Source organism: Grus americana, chromosome 4, assembly GCF_028858705.1.
Source record: "Grus americana isolate bGruAme1 chromosome 4, bGruAme1.mat, whole genome shotgun sequence".
In the NCBI taxonomy this organism is placed as follows: Eukaryota; Metazoa; Chordata; class Aves; order Gruiformes; family Gruidae; genus Grus; species Grus americana.
Genome location: NC_072855.1, coordinates 14,600,167 through 14,619,954, shown reverse-complemented (window position 1 = coordinate 14,619,954; position 19,788 = coordinate 14,600,167). Strand labels below are relative to the sequence as shown.

Here is a 19,788-nt window from a genome sequence, read left to right as displayed (position 1 = left end):
ATAGCAAGTGATGATGACCCCGGTAATGGCCCTGTAATATGTTATAAATCAACGGTGTAATAAATCGCACTACTCCACTTTCAAAACAGTGAACAGCGATGCAAATACAAGTGCAGATGTGAGGCTTGTTTTGTCAAAGTAATTAAGAAAAATGGGGGGAAACGGGATAGCATATAAATATTTTTATCATCGCATTTTGCAAACCAGATGGTCTCGAGGACAGAGGTTAGGAAAATTTAAATTTTTGTGGCAGAGTGGTTTAGATAGGGCAGGAGTCAAATAACAAAGCTTGGAGGGCTTTCCATAGGAATCCTGCAACACTGGATACTGCAACTGAAAATAATAACTATGTTTACAAGACAAACTAGATGGAAGTTAAATAAACTAATTAAATGGTAAAATAGATTGTTTCAGCTATGTAGCAGAATTCTGCATAATTAGATATGAAGTCATGTGCATGTTTCTGCAAACAAAATCTTGAAACTTAGTAGATTAGTATTGCCTCCTTGTTAATTCACATGGACAAACTCAAAACTACTAAATTGTAATCTTAGGGCTCATCTAATTTTTCCTGTTTCATAAGAGTGCTGTGAAAATATGCATTGTATCTTTTGGGGTATGTTCATTGAATAACATGGCTTTTAAAATTGAAATTTGTTTCTAATATGATTTATTAAGCTAATTAGATTATATGTGTGGTACTTACAAATTCTGTGCTTTTGCAGACAAAATCGTGTGGCATAAAGCTCTTACTAAGGCAAAAATCCCACTGTCTACAGAATGGAAGTACCCGTCCAATATGCCACCTGTTATGGATAGTTTTTCTTTACGGTGTAATTAAGTGTAGAAATAGTCAATAAAAGCTCAGATTATTATAAGGTAGATTGAAAAAAATAATTTAGTATATATATTTATCAGGAAAAAATGACTCTATTTTCCTAAATATCCTGTCATCTGTTTTATAGATGAGTGAGGTCATAGGGACAAGGGTGGCAAGGATTCTGGTTATTTTTATTACTCAGCATTGAATTTTGAATAAATTCAACCTAAAAGATACAAGAATGGAACAATTTTTTTTTATTTTTTTATTTTTTCTCTGCAGAAAGCCAGGCTTTCATTTACATCTGAACTTCATGTGAGCCATGTCATAGTGAGTAGAAATTGTTTTTCCCAGCCTTGGAACATGTCTCACATAAAGGCCAACCACATCATAGTCCTTAGTGACTACAGTGATTATTTTTTATTTAGCTTGGTTGAATATTTTGAAGTTAATAGCTCATGGGAGCCTCTGAGCAATGAAATAGAGGTTTCTTTGTTTTATTTCCTTTGAGTGAAATGATTACCTCAGCATTCACTTTCATGCTAGTGATTCAAATAAGAAACAAAGGAAATCTTCATGTACTTTCTTTGCAAAAGCTATTCATAGGAAATATCTTTGATTTAAATGTAACAATTAAATAAATGTGTATGCTTGAAAAGGTTAAGATCTGTTAATGTTGTCGAACTGAAGACTCCTGTTTACCTACAGAGTAGGTATTGTGCAAAGAGCTGAAATAAGAGCTTCCCTTCCCTGACTCACTATTGACCTTAACCTAGACCGCTCATGTTCAGTGTTTGTAGAGCTGAGATGTTTTCTGTGATCTGTTCACAGAGCTTCTCTGATTCAGAAATTATTAATCTGTTAAAGAGTAGATAGTGATCAGGAGCTCAACTGAGACTGTTACAAAATGAACATCATCATTAACAAAGCATCTAAACAACGGCCCTGTTATGGATAATTAATTCTTGCAAGTTAAAGTTTAAGAATCCCTGCAGAAATGTTAGGAAGTATTTTAAAATGTGGTACTTGATCAGATAAATTTAGTTAACAGACTATGTAAGGAATTTGTGAATTTGAAGATTCTGTGAAGGAAATGTTCAAAAGGTAGAGTTTGCAGCAATTTTTTTGTTAATTGTATTCGTGGTCTCTCGCGTAACGTTTCCACATTTTCTGAAACTGATTTCAACACCTTTGCATTCTTTTCTTTTAAATGGGAAAGAATGCTCTGTAAGTTATTTGAATGTTTTAAATATTCAGGTTTTGCAGTTTTAAGTGAAGGATGAATTTTGTAATCTAGTTGGATATTTTGAAATTAATTTTCTTGTTGCTTGCTGAGTACTTGCTATTTACTGATTAGTTGGGTTTATGTTGATTTACAGGTAACTCTTAATGACACACACAAGTGGTAGCTTTTTATGTACATTGACTGGATACATATAAATTTTAGAATTAGACTTCCAAGTTAAATTCTCACTTTTAGAAAGTCAAATTAGTTTTCTAGTATTCTAGCAAATATTTGTAAGTTTTTCCCCATTAAAGAAGTCAATAGCTAAATTAGCCCAAATGTTATCTGTTCACAAAAGACCCGATTGGAATTTTCTTCATTTCTTATCTAAGTAGGGCTGGCTCTTCTCTCCATATGTTCATTTTTAGCTGAAGTAGGTTGCATACAGTGTAGGCATATTCTTCATTTCGAGGAATGATTGTTCAATATACTCTCTGCTTTCTGCTCATGAACTAAGTAATAATAAAGTGAGTGGTAATCTGCTCATTATCTTCCACTCTCAGGAGTAAAAGGATTGGTTGGGTAGAGATTCTCAATCCTTTCTGAACATTGTTCTTGGAGTAAAGCATTGCATATCCTCTCTTACACTGAATGAAAAAGTAAATACATTGTCTAACTCATCCAGGTAAGAAAAAAGCCTTCGTATAGTACTACAGTTCTCTTGCTTTCATCTAGCATTCTTTTAATTAGTTTAAATTCAGTGCAATGGAAAAAAAATCAGCAAAGGACTTAGAAGTACTTGGTGTGAATAACTTAATGCAAATCTAAAAAACAACTAAAGGTTAAAACTCAATCGACTCTGAATGTGGTACATATACAAACTATTGAACTCAAATTGAATTCTCATGCGAGTATTAAATTACAGTGCAGCCCTGAATTGACCCTTTAAGAAGGAAACAATACATATAATAGTGTGTTTGATACCAAGAATGCACTATATATATAAGCATGCAAACGTTTGAACTTCATGAAGGAAAAGAAAGCAGAAAAGATAAAGGCAGTTAAAAAGGTGAAGAGGGCATCTAAGAGAACAGAAAAAGAGCACACCATGTAATGTCATCTGATTTATCTAGGTATGTTATTCTTCACCTTGAAACTTGTCCGCAAATTACAAAAAAGTAGCTGGTCCAGAACATTAATCTGAAGTATCTATTTGCTGGAAGACCATTTCAACACCCTCAATTGTTCTGATTAAAAATGTTAGGCAGCTTCGATGTTTGACTCTTGCTTTTTGCTATAATTGTGATTAAGAATATAAAATGAGAAGACTGTTCATTCCAGCCTGGATCTTCAAACATGTAAACAAAGCCCATGAAATAAATCTGGATAAACTGTTCTCCTAGAAGTTGCTAAGTAAATCTTCCTACTCTCTCTCCTAAATAATTTCTTGAGTTTAGTTTCACTTAACTATGCGTACTTTCTTAGGGAGTACAATGGCTCTCAAAATGTTTTCCTAAGACTACAGTTTAATGATACAAAGCACTTGGCAGCAATACTCCAGCTATAATTGTTCTTGACTACTGAATCCCCAGTAGTGGTATATAATACCTCCCAGTTTGAGGATTTGATCTGTTTTTAAAAGCCTGCAAAAATGCAGAGGGTGGCGGAGAGGCAAAAATAAATGGCCAGATGTGGGAGGGTGGGAAAGGGAACACTTGGGAATTCTGAAACCGATTTCCTCACTGAGGAAAAAAATCTGCACAACCATGCATCTGTAACAATATGACGAGAATTTCATACCTAGGGTATTTAGGAACATCCTAAATTTTTTTGGTTTGTTTTGTGTTTTTTTTTAATAATGAAGATCACAGATCTAATTCACACAGGAAAGACTATCAATTGTGGGAATGGGCATTCAAGTTTATTATTCATCAAATATTTGCTCTACAGGAGTATTACTGTCTTTGGGCATGACACTTTATTTCTGTACTGATGGCGGTTAGCATTTTTTTAGGCTGTGGTAGCGTATTAACTATTGCTTTGGAGGTGGTCTGGCATCCCCACTGCAAGTGATTTGACTGCTGTAAAAGCCTAAGGATTCAGGTGCAAAATTCTATCTCAACAAGCGCAAAGAAAAGCAGCAGGTTACAGATGCAAAAGGAATTCTATCTCAGCAAGTGCAAAGAAAAGTTACTACTGAAACTTCCTCTAGTCCAAGTGAAATTTAGAATCCAATATAAAGTAACACTTCCTGTAAAAGTACTAATGGGAAACATAATATACTGCTTGTCTTGGCTGACAGAGCAGAAAAGAAACTTAGATGACTTATTCTTGTTTTTTCTTAAAGGCTAAATTGGGAGAAGAAGGGGATAGATGTTGAATATATTGACTGAGGTATCTTGTAACCTGTGAATACAGCTCAATGTACAGAACAATATGCCTTTTTTTTTGCTTATCTCGCACAAAAAGTTTAATATTTGCTCTCTTATTTCCTTAATAAGGGTGAGTGTTACAGCTTTAAAAGTTTCCGAATGAAATCATGTGTTGGGTCTCTGTATCCTGTGGTCATCAGGTATAAGCCACTACTCATGTCGGGGTCTGACTACATTGTACTGATGGAATCGGATTATGGCACCAGGTGGGAGGATCGGTTTTCACTGGGAGAAAGACGAATGAACTACTCTAATGCACCAGTACAGTGAAGGGCTGAGCACAACAAATAAGTAGTCATCCTTTGAAGGTTTTTCTTTCAGTGATTAAACTCCCTGCTTAAATGTTTATGCTGGACTTATCAAGAAAGCCACTAGCTTTAAACAATTTTCTAATTTACAATACTATTTCCTCCCCCCGCCCCGTCACCGAGACACTCAATTGCCAAGACGTTATTTTAGAAAGGAAAATTTTAGTGATAAGGCATCTTTTATTATGGAGATCCGTTACGCTGTTTAGAAAAATCAACAAACCAAACACATTCTGGAACATTTTGTAATGCTGTTACTATTATCTGATGATTTCTCATCAACTTATTGTGACTGTTGACATTAGCAATGACTGATAAACATATAATCTATGGAAAAGAAAGTAAAAAAAAAAAATTCTGCATGATTCTGTCAATTTGTATTAAATGCTAAGTGCTTTATACAAGCATTCTCTTGCACTAATTTTTCAGTACCCTGACCCATGCTACAACAAAGAAGTTTCCTGTGGTTACAGTATTGAGTGAATACCGGAAAACTGTAAATTGATAACCTTAATTTTATCTGTTTTCACATCTCACTTTGAAACAGAGCAAGTGTAAAATATGTAGTTACAAAGTAAATATTGAATAGTATGACTTTTTTCATACTCTAACACTTAAATACCTAGCTCTTGCTAGTAAAACCAGAACTCTATTTACATTCTCATTTATTGAGATCTGTCTGTACAAACTATATTACAATGCTAGCTTTAATGGTATAAATTCATGCAAATAGCTAGGAAATGCACAAAATAGAATTGACACTTGTGCTATGTTTTTCTTAAAGTTACGTGATTTTACAGTAGCTTTTTGTGCCTCTGCAAAAGTTTGGAAGGGCTCCCTTTCTTTTCCTCAGAATCTAGAGTGGCAGCTGCAAGATAATAAAGTCCCTTTCTGATTATTACTGTTGTTGACTGCAAGTGAGAAAAACACAACAAAAGGTGCATGTCCATCAGCCACATGATTCTGCCACCCTGCAGAATCAACGTTAAGCAATGCCCCCTTGTCTTGAATGCACAGGGAAAAAATATAGTGAAAAAGGTGAGGATGCTCTAAAAATACCTCGTCTAAAGAATTTGAATAGGTGCTGTTGGCCTTCAGGATTGGGGGTTTTTTTGTTTGTTTGTTTAATGTTCAAACACTTAATGCTGAAGTCTTATTTTAATGAGCTGCATAATACTAATATTATCTGAACTGCACAGCAGTTCATGTACCAAAAGATAGGATCTGTTAGAGCTGGAAAGATATCAGAGTAGAAAGTAGAAATGTAAGCCAGCAATTTCGATTTCGAGGGTCTGCAACAGCTCAGTGGTCTCTGGTTTGCTGTTGGGTTTGTGTGGGTTTTTTTAATGATAGGACTGCAATGTGTGGCAGATTTTGCTGAATCTCCCCACATACATAACTGAACTCATTACTCAGATGTGGTTTTGATGGTGTCATGACCAAATGCTACAAGAAATTAACTCAGTGGTTCAGTATATAAAGTCCTGTCTGGCAACGCAAACCCCATACACTGGCATGCTGTTAAAAGAAAGTCCAAGACCACAGCTGTTCTGTCAGATAAAATGTTAAAATAAAGGTCTATTTAATACTGTCATGACATTCTTTTAAATATTCTGTACTATATATATTTTTGAACAGGAGGTCAGTAGTGTGCTTGATAAATTCACCCACAGCTTTCCAGTCCATGGATAACCCTAATCAATTGACTTTGCTGCTGAGAACCCAGATCAAAGATGACGAACTTTCTGTTTCATCATGTGCCTGTTGTCAAATGTATTTAAAACCGTCAGTTGTGGATCATGTCAGCTAAATTTCCATGGGCGTCAAACTTGGCATTGATGGCAACGGCTTGCAGTAGTCGATTTAGGGAGGGATGGCAGTCATCAGCATATTGCACAACACCCAGAACGACTGCAATTACTGTGAGCTAGACCTTCCTTCTTCAAATACATGCATGCATGGGTGGATCTTAGTCCTGTCATTTGTTCTCGAAGGTGACAGACCCCAAAGTCACTCAAATGAGGACTTAAGAGCTGTTCATTCAAAGTCATCATCTGACCTAGAAGCTGGGATCAGATAATAATGCTTAATGAACATATTAAACTGCAAGCAGGTGCTCGGCAAGTATTACCACTGTGGGTTGTGCCTTGCTGTTCTGTTATACTGTCTGGATATTAATTTTTACACATTAAATGCTCCCTGAAAGCAATCTGGAAAGTTGATACTGTTGCCCTCTTGCATTTGGTAAATCTTAAGGTTGTACACCCTCCCTCCCCTGCACTTAAAACCAAAAGAGCATCCAAGGTACAGAACTTCATTGCAACAGGTCCATGGGATTTAAAAAAATACTGGTAAATATGCTGATTAATCACTGAATAGAAATTAGATAGGTCTTACTGTTTTTCTGTCGTCATGAAATATTCTGAACGGTCTGCAAGGGATTATGTCTCCCTCGGAAATGATTACCACTAAATTGGTAGCTTTAAAGAACCGGGTAACTTCAATCTAATTGAGACATCATTAGTTGCAAGCAGTAAATTAAAGCTTAAATCTGTTATAAGTGGAAAAGCCAATCTGAGTTCTCTATTAATTGTCTAATGAAAAAACAGAGGTCTTTTTTTTTTTTTTTTTTTACTGGAGAGCTGCATGTCAATAAAGCGACTATGCACAGACTTCAATAGCATTTGAAGTAATCTGTAATTAGAGGCATAGCCTCATCTACCATACTACGGTACTTCGAGGAACATTCAAAAAGAAAATATACCTACAAAATATATTGCTCCCTCCGCTCCTTCTTTCTGCCAACAGACTAGGAAAAGGTAATACTACTATAATGATGTATAATTAGGTGATACTACTGTAATTGTAATAGGATTTACTCGCAATAGTCCTGCTAGTGACCATCAGTGAAGAGGCATTAATTTGCTCCATGTCTGCCAAATCATTAGGAAAAAACAGAGAGAGGGGAAGAACAAGATGCAAAAGTCACGTTTCCTACCCCACGTAGGCACTATGCACAACCACAGCTACGCACAGGGGAAGTCAGGCCTTTGAACCATTGAGAATCACAACAGTTACTGCAGGAAAAAATACCAAGGTCAAACCCTACCCAGATAGCTCATCTGCGTGCTGTTGATTTGCTATTCCTTATTTTCAGCTTTAAACTGACGTGAGGTGTTTCTACACATCTAGTCTGTTGCTTCGCTTCAGAGATGCCTGTAGTGATCACTGAAGTAAACCCTGAGCATCAGACACCAGAACTTGACAATGACATGAACAAAGTATCTGATTATCTATTAGACTGAATAAAAAGAACCGTTGTATAACTTCAAAGGTTCTTTTAGACTTGTTTCCATCTGACATAGATCAGCTTTTTCATCTGCAGATTAGAAAATGCTGATTGTTTTCACAAGCAGAAACTGTCATTCTCCCAAGCCGTGAAAGGTAACTCAAAACACTCCAAAGTACGAATTTGCTGTGAATATTTATTTTTAAATGTGTAGCATAAACAATCCAAACCACCCTTACCAGTTTGAAAAAGGAAAAAAGATGCAGCTCATGATTTCCTAAGCATGTTGAGAAAATAGTAGGCCTTTAGTGAAAAAAATGTGTGGGTAATGCAGGTTGGCAAGTCGCATGGCCAGCGGTGCAACTGCACAGCCCGGGGGCAGAGCGCGCTCCTGCCACCCTGGTCAGAGACTGAGTGGAGCTACGAGATCGAGATCGCTCCCACGGGGCAGGCAGCAGGAAGACAATCCTGGCTTGTGGACACAGGACGGGTGTTCTGAAGCATAGGACAGAAAGAGAGGTTAGATCCTCGTTTGAGGGTAGGGAGGAAAGGATGGAGGCACAGCACAGAATTAACCACAACTGCAACAGCTGCTGACTGCACCCGTAACTGCTGCTGTCATTGCGAGAACTTAGGATATCATCAGCAAAAGTTCAGCAAATGTAGTTTCTATACATGTGTCACACATGTTGTGGTCAACAGCAATGGAAGATGAAAAGTGTAGGAGAATGGCATAATTTGGAATGAATTCTCAACAAAAATAATTCTTAAAACCTGTAACAATTACTGTAACAAAACTATTTAGGATCTTAAAGTAACAATATTTGTTGTAAAATACATACAGTGAAAAGATTAACAGCACTGTATTAATTTGTTTCATTTACAAGGACTTACTATTTTATATGTCCTTTCCTAAATTAAAAACAAAAAAGAAATCTAAGTTTCTTAAATGTGTTCAAACAACTTCTCGAAGTTTCTCCATGTCTGTAAATGAATTTTATTCTGTTTATCTCCAAACCCATTCTCATGAATTAACAACAAACACTTTTTTAAGAGATCTTTAATTTATTAGGCATTTTTATTTCAACTTTTATAATAAACAAGACAAATAGGTACTCAGAAAAACTGGACCCAGTGTATCAGTTAATCTTTTTGTATTTATACTTTTAATATATTCAGTATTTCTATAAATTCATATTTTCATTATGGAGTTTTGTAAAAGTGTATGTGCTTTCAAGCACTATGCAATTTCCACAACACCATACCACCTACTGCAAGACATTTTCACTGGCTTTCTACTTCTGTTTTTAGCAGATGACTTCATGGTAGGAAACTCCCCATCTGGAAGTATTTTGCATTTGATTAAAACCTGATAAACTTCTAAGAAACTTTCTGCAGGCCACTCTGTCTCTTACGTACATGTAAGATTTCTGGCCTGCCTAAATTGCTTCGGTGACTACGATATAACAGCCTCTTCAAATTTTGTATAATTTCTGAATTTACTACATAATCATAAAGTAGCAAGATTTTTTTATATTTAAGGTGGTGTTTTAAAGAAATTTATTTCATCAGTCAATTTCTAGTCCATGTGACCACTTACATTGAAGTCAATTGCATCACTAATTAAAACATTGAGTAGCTATGCATATACAGGTAACTCAGTCGTTAGATTTTTCACCCAATGTGCAATATTACATACACAAACTTGACAGACACTGTAATTACACATTTTAGGACACGAAATTAACAGGTTATTAAAGCCTGCATATACTAGCTACGGTGCGTAAAGGGGATATCTGTCATACCATTTTGAATTTCAGCGTAACAAAACATTTATTCCATGGTGGGTTTTTGAATATGAAAATCTTATTTGCTCTTAGAATAGTTTCTACAAAAATCTGCACAACCCAGGTCCTGATAAACATTCATGCCCATAAATTATAGCCATTACTGGTAGAATTTTAATATAGTAGGCAACAATTATTTTCAATGCCTCTTAATACTTGTACCAAAAATATACATTTTCCATAAAATCGAAAAATAAAATATCTGAAAATGTTCTGTGATAAATCTAGAAAAAGAGGAGGAACCAGTCTTTAAATTCTGCTCTCACACACACAATTTAAATTGAGACCAATACGTGGTATTTGTACAGCTGACAGAAGAATTTAACTCAGTCTGCAAGATTAAAATGCAAAGGTTATGAAAAGTATGCAAACTCTTATTTCAGGAGTTTAACTTTGTCCTTTAAAACTTTAAACTTGGGATTGTTATTCACTTTCTTATTAAATATGACTAGAATATCCTCTTCTGATTTGTGATGTTCACCAGCTACTGTGTAATACTGAGCTATAACCTGCACAAAGACAGAGGAATGGTTTTGAGTTAGTGACAATGATTCCACTGTAAGCAATACTACATTCATGTTACTGTATTAAAAGTAGCATGGAATCTATTATGCTTTTATTCCTATTCAGAATTAGCACTGAATGTCTTTTCTAGTCCAGTAATCAATAAAGAACACGTCCTTCAGTTGACATGCTGTCTACTGACAGTCTGTTAAATATCAATTACTTGGATAATTGATCAAAAAAGCAAGCAAAAAAGTCAAAGCAAAATTTGCTTTGTCAAACTTTTTTGCTGGTGCAGGACAGGATTTTATGAACTTAAGCATTACAGAAAGAAATTCACAAGACCAAAGGAGATTTAAAAACTATGTTATACAGTACCTTTTTTCTTAGTTTTTTAATTGAAATTTCATTGTCTGGAGCCTGTTTCAGAACAGCTTTGATGGTTCCCTTCCAGTTGAATTTACCTAGGAAATAATTAGGTGTACATCATTAGTGAAATCAGGTATTTCCAGGTCGTCATCTTAGTAGGAACTAGTCTTCAGTTTCCTAATTTTGGAACCAGTTCAGCTACCACCACAGTTCATTGTTATCTTACTCACCCTACAACAGGAGGGTGTCTTAAGCATAAAATCAGGTAGGCTGTTTCTGAAGATTACAATAAGATAGAGGTGAAGAACCCACGTACTACTTGAACAACTAGGGTTAGGATTGCTTTTACTTAAGTTCTGAGCTTCAGCTATTAAGCAGCAACTCTTACGTAATACAGGAATAGTTGGGATGCTCCTGTCTCCTCACCCTTAGAGCACAGGTAGTGAATTTCACACAGTACCCACTGCAGAGGTCATTAACACGTAGTTTCCAAATAAACAATCTGTATGTTAAATACAGACATTCCCTGATAGTAATAGTGTGTTGGGTGATAGGCATAAGTAGGTTTAAGCATAAACCAAGGTCAAACACAGCTAAAGTCCCATTGACGATTCACCGAACAAAACTGGGGAGATAAGAGATACAAAGCGATGCAAGAGAGCTGTTACCCTTTGTCCTCTCTGTTGGCTCATGTGCATGGCAGCAGGGAAGAGACCTGCTGTGGAGACAAATATGCCAAATTCCTCCCTGCCCAGAGAAAGCAAGTGTAGCCAAAGGTTGCCAGCTCAGCAGAACCAACAGATGAGAGCAGTAATTCACCATCAGGTGTTAAGTGTAGCACAGGCTACTTACTCTGCAACAGGTACCGTATACTGAATATACATATATATACTGAGGCACAACTTATTTCATGGCTTGCTGCAAAAAGCACTGTATTTATATTCTGCACTAGGTCTTTTTCAGAATATTTTTTGTAATTACCTAAACTCCCCCTTTAAGAATACCTTTAACTGTTCCCACGTTTTCTTCATTGCCATTGGTGTTTTCTGTCTCCATGTCTTCTGAAATGTTTTCAGTTTTCATTCTCTTTGTTGTGATATGAGGTTCCTCTAGAGATGCAATTGGATAAACGTATACAAAAAGTTTTAAAACTAGAAGAAAAGTTCTGACGTGACTTAAAGTTTCTGTTCTAAGACGAGTTTGTATTGGCTACGAGGTTCAGATTTTTTTAAAAGGACTGTGCAACTACAGTGTTAAAAAATAATGTAATCTGTATATGTAAACTACTACTTTAAAAATTCTACTAAAAGTAATTATTGAGCTTTAAGGCACTAAGGAAAAAGCATCTTGAAAACAAACAAGAATATAAGGTGTAGGATTGATACCTTCTGCATGTTTATGTTTGCGTTTCTTTACATTTGCTTCCTCTTCTATGTCACTCTCATGGCCATTTCCGTTTATTTCAAATTCATTCTCCAAGCTCTCCTTTCCTTTTTTGGACTTTTTACTCTTTTTTACTTCTGATGGGTTTTCTAATTTCAAGTCTTTTTTCTCCTTCTTTTTGTTCTTTTGTCTCTCTTCTTTTCGTTCTCTCTTATTCTTTTTCCTCTCAGTTTTATCATTTGTAATCCCATTTTCTTCTGCCATTGTTTTTTCGCCAGTTTCTGCAGACTGCTGCTCTTCTTTCTGTTGTGGTTTGTCTTGTTCTTTTTCACTTGAAATCTTTTGTTGAAAGACAGATAATTACAATTTTTATATGCCTTTTTTGACATTGTACCTTCTCTCTACTACGTCATTCAAGAAGAACACTAATATCCTGAATTCAATTAAATTGCTTACATGTGGGGACACCAGCTACCTGAGAAATAGCACTAAATAGCGTGACTGATTCTTCTTTTAATTTTACAGTGTAAATGCTAATTACCTGAACATCACAGAAGAAATGTCATCTTACAACATATATAATTTCCATTTGAAATAATCTTCTATGTATTTTTAACATATTTGCTAAATGTAATTAAGGGAGAGACAACTCTTTGATTTACACAGACAAAAATACAGCATATTACAGAAAGATACAGAACCTATTCCCAAATATACATCCCTTGAATAATAATCTTAGCTTTGCCATCCAGTTCCCTGTCTTGGGATATGTCTGGGACAAGAAACTATTACTGCATGATGTCAACAAAGGCAGCGCTGGCTGTTTTAACTGTACTTTATATATATTGTATATTTGGTTTTCTTTTAATGGTCCTGGGCTTATAATTTATTTTTTTAGAAGAATATATTAATGAACATTTTTATCTTTAAATTAAACTTTAATAATTACAAGTGAAATATAATTACTGAAATGTTAATGTGGCTATTGAGAAAGAGAATACATGTTTATACAAGCAACTTAATACCAACATGCTTTTGTAAAGAGTAATTTCAATTCAATTTGAATTCCACTTAAGAACTTTCTTTGAGTATATACACCTCAAGGTATGTATTACAGAGAATATCTTGAGATGTTTTTAAGAACTCTTAAAGGTGTCTTGAAACGATCTGAGCAAGAAAGCTGTGTTATATATTTTACTTTAATGCTACATTTTATGGAAAATGTAAATTGTTGACTTGTGTTTAAATAAAATAATTGTTCATATTCAAGATTTTTTTAAAAAAAATCAGTTTAAATCAAGAGGGAACTGCTTATGGCTTTAGTGAAGTTTTACCAACTCAGAATTAACATCCCAGCAAGACAATGTACTTGAAATTCAGTGCCCAAAGTTTATGTTATGTTCATATCGTTTAAAAAAATGTATTTCTTTCCTTCCTGGCTCTTATATTTGGATGCTTCAGAAAAACTAGAAATAGATTTAACTGGAATCATCAAATCAGGAAAATGAAGCACGATCAACAAGGGATTAATGTCAAAGCTATGCCCGTGCTCTTCCTCAAAAGAAGCTGGGAGGAGGGGGAGAGCAATCTTTACATCAACAGAGAAGTAAGCTTCTGTAACAGCTTTCTAGTAGCAGCAATAGATGTAAACAAACAATCAAAACAACACCCTACCAAAACATGCTACGCTAGTACTGAAATAGTGAATTAGGCACTGAGAAAAAAGGTCAGTGGGAGTCCACAATTTGGACACAGAAATGGGAAGAATTTGCACCACAAACTGGAGGATCTCATCTCTCTGCTAATAAAATAGGTAAACTAGGTGCTGTTAATTTCACACTCCAATAAACATTAATTTGAGGCCATTAAAGTTCTGAAAAGATGTCGTTTTATTCCTTCTCAGTGTGTGGTAAAAGACTGGAAGCAAAGATAGTGTTTTTCCCTTTCCTTATGTACTAATAGCATAGAATAAAGTTAAATTAGTCTTCTGATTATCATGTCACAATCATGCCACTGTGTCCAAATTTTTAATCACAACCTCCCCAGTATGCACAATGACTTTAGCAACAGTATATTCCACAAATTAGCAATTTAGCCTAGGAATGTTACATTATAAGATAATCCACTATAACAACGGGAGACGATATTTCTGCTAACATCTACAAAGGGAGGGTTTTCCCACTTTAAAAGGTTTTCAAAGCATTTGACTGTGTTCCTGTTGTACGATGTTGTACTGAACTTACGTTTCTGGTTGCTTCAGAGAAAATATCCCACACCTGGTCTTGCAAAGTGCTGTCAGTAATTCTTAAACTGTTCTTCATCCAGTTCTGTGCAGGAAAATAACAACAACAACTGAAAAGGTGCGTGTCTGTTTTCTTCTTGATTACCATGTATTTGGTTCTTGGTTTTATTTTTCATTTAGGAATCTAATCATTTCTTCTGATTAAGATCTGGTTAGATGTTTACTTTCTATGAATCTCTTAAACCTCCATGCTAAATTCTTTCACACAATGCCTGCGTACTGCTATGAGGATGTACCATACCTCTCAATTGCCTCACCAACTGTAACCCAGAAGAAGTAAGTATATAGAAGGGATAATCCATCCACCTTTTGAATACAGCTGGTTATGTTAATGTCCTACCAAACCTTCTGACTGTTTCCATGAGTTAAAACATTAAGGATATTTATTTATTTATTTATTTATTTGTGTACTGGACAGATGGTCATGCTCCTAAATAGATACCTTAGATTATTACAGAAAAGTAAAATTTAAACAAGTATCTCAATGCAAACATTTGAAAGTTGTTGGGGCTATTGCAGGAGTTCCTGCTGAAAATTAAAACAAAGCAGTAAATTTCTACTTGCATCTATCACCAACTGATCAACTTTCAGGAATGTGGAATTCTAAGTAAAACCTAATGTAAAAATTTTTGCATTGCAATGGAAAGTTACATTACTAAGTTGGAACAATGAACTGCACAACCTTTTGATCTTCCACTGCAAAACATCTTACCAAAAAGAAACAGGGTTCTTGACAGTATCACTTTTCCTGTTTAGAACATTAATTTCATAGAAAAATATTGTAACCTTCAGCTCACTAGCACCAATTTCACTGCAGCTCTATTACATTCTATTTGAATGCTTTGGAAGCAATCACGATCTCTCAGCCTCACAACCTGAGGCACAGAACAGAGGGGAGGAAAAAAAAAAGAAAAAAAAAAAAGAAAAAAAAAAGGCCAGCTTGCCAGTAATTCTTCACTGATACCACATGAAACGTTTGGAATTTGCTTTGTCTGTGATGCAGTTTAGTGAAGCATGCAGTGTGGGAGATTCTGTCAGAATACTGAGCAATAGGAAAACTCTTAAAACAGTACTTAGCCTTTACCAGGAAAAAACCAAGCCACAGAAATAAGAATCCTTTAAAAGTATGTCTAAGAATTTGGACATTCAACAGAAATTGCAAATAGAGAAAAAGACAGGTATTAAAAAAAGAACAAGCCTACACACGGAGATTAAGCTTGAAAGGTGAGGCTCTGGCTTAATACCTAATTAAAATAGCACTTTTAAGCAAGGAGATAAATCTTACAAACATTGCCTATTTTAAGTTCAGCTATTACACCATCTATTTACCAATGCCCAAATAAGCAATTTGTCCCATCTTTGTTAAAAGAGCGTGGCACTCACTAAGAAAGTCTATTTTAAAGCTCACTGTGCGGGTTGCTACAAATCTCTATTAAAACATACCTGAAACTTTACTTTTTTCCTTGGAATATTATCAAAGACACGCATTTGCTCCAGAATGTTCCGCACTTTAGGGCTTATGTTTGGCTTCTTCATTACTTCATGAATTTTCTGAATGAAGAAAACCAGAATTAAATCAGTAAAGAAGCATAATGATCAAATGATACATGCAAGGTATGTAAGTTATAAACACACTGGACAGAAATCACCCAGTACCCACAGACTGTATAGCCTGCTCAAAAGAACTGTTCAATAAGCATGGGAAGAACACTCACCTTTTGTTTTATCATAGATCAGAAGATGTATAAAAGTTATCTATACAAATATTTATACCTAGATACTAAGCAGAGGCAAGCAGGACTGCTCACCAATGCTTTCTGATGTTCAAGTTACAACCTGTAATAAAAATATTTAAAAGTAAAGTAACTGTATCACATAGGAGATTCTTGCAGTGTGAAAAAGACCTACATTAAGAAAAGAATTGTCAACTGATTGGTTTTTGCAAACTCCTACAGATGTGAAAAATCTGGGTAACTTTGGGGCCAGTTTGACATGCATTTCTTCTGGCAGCAGAGCAAGCTTCATCAACAGTTAATCCCTCTAAGACAGCTCCGGAATATTTCTACGCTATGGGTACCAGCACGAGAGAGCAGAGGTTAGGCAGGGCCTTATAGCAGTTACTTGAACAGCACTGCTGCTCATGGGACAAAAAGGCTCTGAGCTTCCCATTATTTAAAGATGTCACCAATGGACACCGGGAAGCCTTCCTGTACTTCTGAAAATCTTTTTACTGAAAGGTTTTGAGGATGTTAAGACTACCAGAAAAGGACACTCTGTAATAATCCCTCACCTTTCTCTGTAGAAAGTACTTACTATTGAGGAAGGCTAATAATTTTCATAAGCAAGAGCATTCACATCATACTGCCTTTGAACAATGTATCAAACAACATTCAATTTCAACAATGGCAGTAATCTGTGGACTTCAATAGTATTGTTCATATTCCTTGAGTATCCACATAGCTTAGTACTTTGTTAGATTGTGTTCTATATGGGATAGAAATCAACAAATCCATGAATAAAGGTGATCTAACTAATTATATCTAATGAGGATTTAAAAACATGTTTGAGAGTTCCTTCATAAAACCTTTAAAAGAAACTAACAGCCATAAGAGGGTAGGTTTTTTCATAGGATAACTAACTACCTGAAGGGCAATGGACATTTCCATTCATGCTGGAGCCTCTGCTGTTCAACATATTTACAAAATATCTAAAAAGAGGGCAGGAAAATTTTCCTGATGATATGAAGTTATTCAGCATGAGGACTGTGAATAATTCCACAAAGACCTTAAGAGAATGAGTGACTAGGTAATAAAAAGGTGAATTAATTTCAACACAAATTCATGTAAAGCAGCATGCATAGGAAAAGCAATCCTAACTTCACATCCAAAATGGCAGGCCTTAAGTTGACCGCTGGAGCTTAGCCACAAGATCTTGGGGTTAAAATAGCCAGTTCCATGAAAATGCCAGCACAATGATCAACAGCAGTCAAAAAAAAAAGAAGTATATCAACTAACAAAAATCAGTAAGAAAGGAATAAAGAAGGACACAGAAAACATCATTATGACACAGACTAAATCTATGGTTCACCCATATCTTGAACAGTGTATGTAGTTCCTGTAACCTCATTTCACTAGGATACAGTAGAACTGGGAAGACTTCAGAGGACCACGGATATAATTTACATATGAAGAACAACTGAGCAGGATAGGACTTTTCAGCCTGGAACAGAGACAATGAGATGAGGAGGGATGCCTGACAGAGGTCTACAAAAGCGTATGTGGCATGAAGAGGGTAGACAGTGATCAACGCCTCTTTGTATACAAGAATTAGGGAACAGTAAATCAAACTAGTAACAGATAGATTCAAACCAATTTCTTGCCAGGATAAGTAATAGACCTACCAAGGAACTGCCAAAAGAAAACTGTGGATATTGGGAAAAATAGATTTCTGGTTTGTTCCGGTATAGCCTCTATTTTGTCTTTAACAATTATAAAAAAAATATTATTTATTATATCTGCATATAGTACAAACTTTACCTGAATCCACTCCTGTTGTTTAGCATCTCCTTTGTTAGTTTTGGCTTCAAAATCTTTTCCACCGTACTTCTGGTCTTCACTTACGCACTTCACATGTTCCTTATAATCGTCACCCCTTGAACACAGGAGATTTTTAACTTTAGTTCGCTGAAGTGTTTCAGACTTCCGAAGCATGCAAGACTTATGTAATCAACAAACTGAAGTAAGAGATGATAGCATCTGTCATTTAAACCTCAATACTGTCAATGCTTATATAAGTAAAGTTCAACTTGCTTAAAGTACATGCTTGCAAGACTGCTGACATTTGTGTCATGCTGCAGCCTTCAGTGAACTTTTCTGACTTGCAAAAATCAGTCTTCTGTATACTGCTGCTTTTATTAATGACTCTATAAGTTATGCACATTTGTACATGTAAAATATGCACAGCTATTAACGCGTATCTATGTTTTACTACTGACACTTTTAAATTTAGAAAAGCAGTTGAAAAATACTTGCAAAAACCTATTTCCTAAATATAGATATACTAATGTGGTAGTGTAGTTCTGACCAATGTGGAAGTGCCCCCAAAAAGGAATGAATAGTATAGATCTTAATCTTTTATCAGTTAAGTCCTGAGAAATATAATCATTATTTTAGGACAATCTTATTTTCTTATGCAAATTCATATATTTCTATTTCAAAAGCAGATAGCAGCACTGCTTTCTTCTGAGTGCTGAGAAATGACAACCAAATTCAGAATTTTTGATGTTATTGCCAATCTCACTCTCTCCACAGGAGCGCAATAAGTAACAGTTGTTGATGATCAGAAGCTGAAAGCACTGTCACTTAAAACTGTAAAAGAAAAAATTGCAACTCTGTTCACTGTGTGGTTTAGCTGTCCCCGCTGTTCCAAGTTGGATGATTATGCTTGAAATTATCTAAAAACATGTGTACTTTTTAAATACATATATGAATTATTAGAATTTGCCAAATTTAATTCTAATATAGTATAGGAAAATCTTGTATTTGTGACAACCCCTGCAGAGTGAGCAAGGCTATTTTCCCATCCTTCACCTACCAGAAATCCTTGCCACAATCCATGCAAGAAAGGCACTGACAGTTTCTGCAGATGTTCACATGTTTTTCAACTTGCGCTTTCTTCACAGACTCTCCACAGGCATTGCATGTGAAAACTACCATTTTGGCGAGCGGTCAGTAGCTTCTATGAAACGGGGACGATTTTTTTCCTCCCCACACAAGCACAGCCCTAGAAATACAAGGAGAAGACCTTACGTTTACATTTACAGCTTGAAAGAAGCACTTGGGTGGCCGAACAGAAACGCAACTGCGCATCAGCCACCCACAGAAAGTCTGCGCAGTTTGATTTCGCATGTGCAAAAGTTCCGAAGGAAAAACTCATTTCGCCTGATACCTGAAACCAGTAACCCCCCTACGCCCCCACCTCATGCCGACACGCTTCGCAGGCGGCGGTTCACGTCTTCCCCCCGCGCCCTTCCGTCCCGCTCCCCGCTGCAGACCGGTCTCCACCGGGTCCAGAGAAGCGGCACCGCTGTGCGAGAGCCGCCTGAGGGAAGGCCAGCTTGCTTACCCGCCCGCCCCCCACCGCTCCCCACACCGTTACCTGCTCCCCCCACACCTCTAACTGCCACCCCCGCGGCACGTGCGGCCGCCGCCCTGCCCCCTCCGTCCCTCTTGGCACTGCCGCTCTGCGGCTGCGTGGCCTCCGCCCCGCCCCGAGTTCCCGCCGCGCACCGGAAGCGGAAGGAGCGGCAG

The 19,788-nt window shown here is 36.3% G+C and overlaps 1 protein-coding gene across 5 annotated transcripts; it reads right to left on the bottom strand.

The window, feature by feature from the left end:
• Positions 1–8,339: 8,339 nt before the first annotated feature.
• LYAR (Ly1 antibody reactive) lies at positions 8,340–19,788 on the bottom strand. Of its 5 annotated transcripts, none has more exons than XM_054823600.1 (9): positions 19,457–19,590; positions 19,073–19,261; positions 18,016–18,130; positions 15,923–16,030; positions 14,421–14,504; positions 12,180–12,516; positions 11,799–11,903; positions 10,804–10,889; positions 8,340–8,569 (listed from the first exon to the last, which is right to left on the bottom strand). In XM_054823600.1, exons 2-9 carry the CDS (start codon positions 19,192–19,194, stop codon positions 8,495–8,497), a joined length of 1,032 nt encoding a protein of 343 aa, XP_054679575.1. In that variant the 5' UTR covers positions 19,195–19,261; positions 19,457–19,590; the 3' UTR covers positions 8,340–8,494. The 5 variants fall into 5 exon arrangements, with proteins under 5 accessions (XP_054679575.1, XP_054679573.1, XP_054679571.1 ...); XM_054823598.1 differs by lacking the exons at positions 8,340–8,569; positions 19,457–19,590 and adding exons at positions 9,120–10,430; positions 19,768–19,788; XM_054823596.1 differs by lacking the exons at positions 8,340–8,569; positions 19,457–19,590 and adding exons at positions 9,120–10,430; positions 19,637–19,670.

What these genes read in the sequence shown, in the direction of transcription:
- LYAR (XM_054823598.1), bottom strand. Translation starts at nt 19,194, where the DNA reads ATGGTAGTTTTCACATGCAATGCCTGTGGAGAGTCTGTGAAGAAAGCG. An exon ending in TCTCTGAAGCAACCAGAAAC is followed by an intron (nt 12,517 to 14,420) that starts GTAAGTTCAGTA and finishes TTTCAACAAAAG; the next exon opens with ATTTCAAGTGAAAAAGAACA. An exon ending in TTAAAAAACTAAGAAAAAAG is followed by an intron (nt 10,431 to 10,803) that starts GTACTGTATAAC and finishes GTCTTTGTGCAG; the next exon opens with GTTATAGCTCAGTATTACAC.